Here is a 2,142-nt window from a genome sequence, read left to right on the forward strand (position 1 = left end):
TAATCAGCCGATTTTGGGAACATCGAACGCTCCAATGTCCACGGTTCGGTATGCGCTGCCCTCGGTTCGCTTTTCACATACACTGGAGGTGCTCTTATATATCTTCCACAACATTTAATGTTGTGTTTGAGATAAGTTCAGATAGACGCTGAGATGAGATAACGAAATATGCCGGCCATTTGTGCATGACATGTGGCACAATTTAATTAGAGGGGGACGACTCTTTGCACAACTATCCTTGGCTCCTTGCACACGACAACATACAAAGTGAGATCTCTCTTTGATCTCATAGAATTTGCGGTCCCAAACAGAGTCCTTATTGTTAGGTATCCATTTTTTCTTTCTAAAGTAAAAAAAAAAAGCATTCCTCTTTTGTAGACCGAAGTGCAATCTTATCGCAATGAGAAATTACTATAACCCTGTACAAGTATCACGATCATCATAGGATCAACCCTCTTCGATTTTTGTTTCAATCAATCGGACAAAAGCTGCAGACCTGCAATTCCAATCCACCAGCAGCCGCGCCCTCTGTCTCAAAACCCACGCGTGTTCTGCGTCCCCTCCAGAGTCCAGACCCGAGCGAGAGTGATCATATCATATCTTCATGTTGGCGTACATGATGAACTGGAGCTCCTTGACGCAGTCCGGCATGGACGGCCGGGCGGCGCTGTCGAAGCAGACGCAGCGCGCGGCGAGGCCGGCGAACATGGACACCGACTCCACCGTGTAGGATCCCTTGGCCATGTCCCGGTCCACTACCCGGCGCAGCCTCTTCCGGTCGCCCACCACCTGGTGGATCCCCACGATGAGGTTCTGCTCCTGGGGCCCCTGGCTCAGGTCGATGGCCCGCCGCCCCGTCAGCAGCTCAAGCAGCACGACGCCGAACGCGTACACGTCGCTCTGCAGCGTCAGCTTCCCCGTCTGCAAAAGAGGACACAGCATTGGCAATTGGCATCGACATATGTCAGTGACAAGAGGTCAAGAACCTGAAAACTACTGATTGTGCAAGATAATGGTTACCAGCGCGTATTCGGGGTCGAAGTAGCCGAACGTGCCCAGGACCCTGGTGGTCGTGTGCAGGTCCTGGTCCTGCTGCATCAGCTTGGCGAGCCCGAAGTCCGAGATCTGACAGGGTTTCGATCAGCGATGCAATGCAGAGGTGACTAAGGCGCGTTTACTTCCTCGAGCTAAAGTTCGTGTCACATTAATATTTGAAGACTAATTAGGAGGATTAAATATGAGTTAATTATAAAACTAATTGCACAGATGGAGGCTAAACGACGAGATGAATCTATTAAACCTAATTAATCCATCATTAGCAAATGTTTACTGTAACAGCACATTGTCAAATCATGGACTAATTAGACTTAATAGATTCGTCTCGCCGTTTAGCCTCCAGCTGTGTAATGGGTTTTGTAAATAGCCTACGTTTAATACTCCTAATTAGTATCTAAACATTCGATGTGACAGGTGCTAAAAATAAGTTAGAGGAACCAAACGGCCCCTAAGCAGCTATTTGATACCAGGGCTAAAATTTAGCCCTGTCATATCGGACGTTTGGATGCTACGTAGGAGAACTAAATATGAGTTAATTATAAAACTAATTGCAGAACTCCTGGACTAATTCGCGAGATGAATCTATTAAACCTAATTAATCCATCGTTAGCAAATGGTTATTGGAGAACCACATTGTCAAATCATGGACTAATTAGACTTAATAGATTCGTCTCACGAATTAGCCTCCATCTGTGTAATTAGTTTTGTAATTAGACTATATTTAATACTCCTAATTAGTATCTAAACATCTGATATGACATGGCTAAAGTTTAGCCCCTGGAGCTAAAGTTTAGTCCGTGGCACATCGAATATTCAGAGGCTAATTAGGAGGACTAAATATGAGTTAATTATAAAACTAATTACATAGATGGAGGCTAATTCGTGAGACGAATCTATTAAGTCTAATTAGTCCATGATTTGACAATGTGGTTCTCCAATAACCATTTGCTAACGATGGATTAATTAGGTTTAATAGATTCATCTCGCGAATTAGTCCAGGAGTTCTGCAATTAGTTTGATAATAACTCATATTTAGTTCTACTACGTAGCATCCAAACGTCGATATGACAGGACTAAATTTAGCCC

General features: G+C 44.4%; 1 protein-coding gene across 3 annotated transcripts in view; it reads right to left on the bottom strand.

Moving 5' to 3' along the window:
• Positions 1-208: 208 nt before the first annotated feature.
• LOC101766019 (probable serine/threonine-protein kinase PBL28) overlaps positions 209-2,142 on the bottom strand; it is a 4,812-nt gene continuing 2,878 nt past the window's right edge. For all 3 annotated transcript variants that reach the window (XM_004956645.2, XM_004956646.2, XM_004956647.2), the window contains exons 6-7: positions 1,021-1,125; positions 209-921 (exon numbers count right to left, since the gene is read on the bottom strand). In XM_004956645.2, coding sequence (XP_004956702.1) covers positions 595-921; positions 1,021-1,125 — 432 coding nt within the window. In that variant the 3' untranslated portion in view covers positions 209-594. The remainder of the gene's footprint in view (positions 922-1,020; positions 1,126-2,142) is intronic.

The sequence above is a fragment of the Setaria italica genome, chromosome II (genome assembly GCF_000263155.2).
Source record: "Setaria italica strain Yugu1 chromosome II, Setaria_italica_v2.0, whole genome shotgun sequence".
Lineage (NCBI taxonomy): Eukaryota > Viridiplantae > Streptophyta > Magnoliopsida > Poales > Poaceae > Setaria > Setaria italica.